This window comes from Seriola lalandi, unplaced genomic scaffold (assembly GCF_002814215.2).
Source record: "Seriola lalandi dorsalis isolate HSWRI2012SDOR001 ecotype SW California unplaced genomic scaffold, Sedor1 jcf7180002053623, whole genome shotgun sequence".
In the NCBI taxonomy this organism is placed as follows: Eukaryota; Metazoa; Chordata; class Actinopteri; order Carangiformes; family Carangidae; genus Seriola; species Seriola lalandi.
This window is the reverse complement of record NW_019524176.1, coordinates 1-1386: the sequence shown is the minus strand read 5'-3', so window position 1 is coordinate 1386 and position 1386 is coordinate 1. Positions and strand designations below refer to the sequence as shown.

The 1386-nt window shown below is 50.2% G+C and overlaps 1 protein-coding gene across 1 annotated transcript; it reads left to right on the top strand.

The window, feature by feature from the left end:
* Positions 1 to 37: 37 nt before the first annotated feature.
* Positions 38 to 1338, top strand: LOC111651427 (GATOR2 complex protein WDR59-like; the record flags this gene model as incomplete). Its single annotated transcript, XM_023401370.2, has 4 exons — positions 38 to 176; positions 491 to 612; positions 969 to 1133; positions 1231 to 1338. Coding segments are annotated over exons 1-4 (495 nt in total), but the record flags the coding sequence as incomplete, so codon positions are not given.
* Between the last annotated feature and the right edge of the window lie 48 nt (positions 1339 to 1386).

Sequence of the window (1386 nt, the reverse complement as noted above, 5' to 3'; positions counted from 1 at the left end):
TGTTGTTGTTGTTGTTGTTGTTGTTGTTGTTGTGGTGGTGGTGCAGCTGTGTGTCAGTGACGTGGGGGAGGACCTGATGGAGAGGATGTCTCTGACTGTGGAGTCAGAGAAGTCTTTGTCCTCTCAGGAGCCGGAGAGTCAACACAGCGTCGGTCCTGCTTCAGACAACCTGCAGGGTGAGACGAGACATTCAGGTTCACGTTCATCAAACTTATATTAATTAACCCACGAGACCCAGGATCAATCAATGAGCCTGATTGGCCTCCAGTCAAACACACACACACCAGACGACACAAGATCCATGAGTCAAACTAACTAATGTTCAATCTGTCGATGAGTTCAGCACAGAGCTGAAAACTGAAAAAACCTCTCCTCCATCTTTTTCCTCCTTCTCGTCTCTGACCTGTTGTCCTCCTCATCCTCCTCTTCCTCTTCCTCCTCGTCCTCTTCCTCCTCGTCCTCCTCTTCGTCCTCTTCGTCCTCCTCTCAGACCAGGACGGCTCTCTGGTCTCTGGAGGTCGTCAGGACTCGGCGGTGTGTTCAGGTCTCCCTCAGACGCTGCAGCAGGAGTTCTCTCTGGTCAACCTGCAGATCAGAAACGTCAACGTGGAGGTGAGACTCACCTTTACAGGCTGCCTGGGACTCAGCATTAACACACCTTCATCATCATCATCATCAGGGGGCGGAGCAACATGAAAACATTCATCACTGACTCAGCGAATATAAATCACTTCTCTTATTTAAGAGATTTAAATAAATCTTACAGCTGTCATTATCTTGATCCCACTCACAGGAAACCCCTTTCAAAATAAAAGTTACCTTCTCTTGTTTCTGCTGCAGTAGAAAATGAAACCACTGAAGAAGAAGGTGATTTCATTAAATTGTGACAGACAATCTGTTAATTCAGGAGAACTGGAGCAGAAAGATTGAACCTTTTGATTGATTGATTGATTGATTGTTTTGTGCAGATGGACGCGGTGAACCGCAGCTGTGTGGTGTCGGCTCACTTCGGCAGCCATCAGGTTCATCTGGTGGTGAAGTTTCCCGCCCAGTATCCCAACAACGCCGCGCCAACCTTCCAGTTCGTCTCGCCGACCACCATCCCCTCCGCCATGAAGATCAAGATCCAGAAGGTACAGACTCTCCTGAACGCACCTCAGCAGGCCGACAGGTACGACAAGCTGTGAGGATGATGAGTTGAGACGGCGTCTTTTCTTCTTCTCTGCTCAGATCCTGACGGACACGTCTCTTCAGAAGGTGAAGAGGAACCAGAACTGTCTGGAGCCGTGTGTCCGACAGCTGGTCTCCTGTCTGGAGTCTGACATGGTGAGGACACACGCACGCACGCACGCACGCACGCACGCACGCACGCACGCACGCACGCAC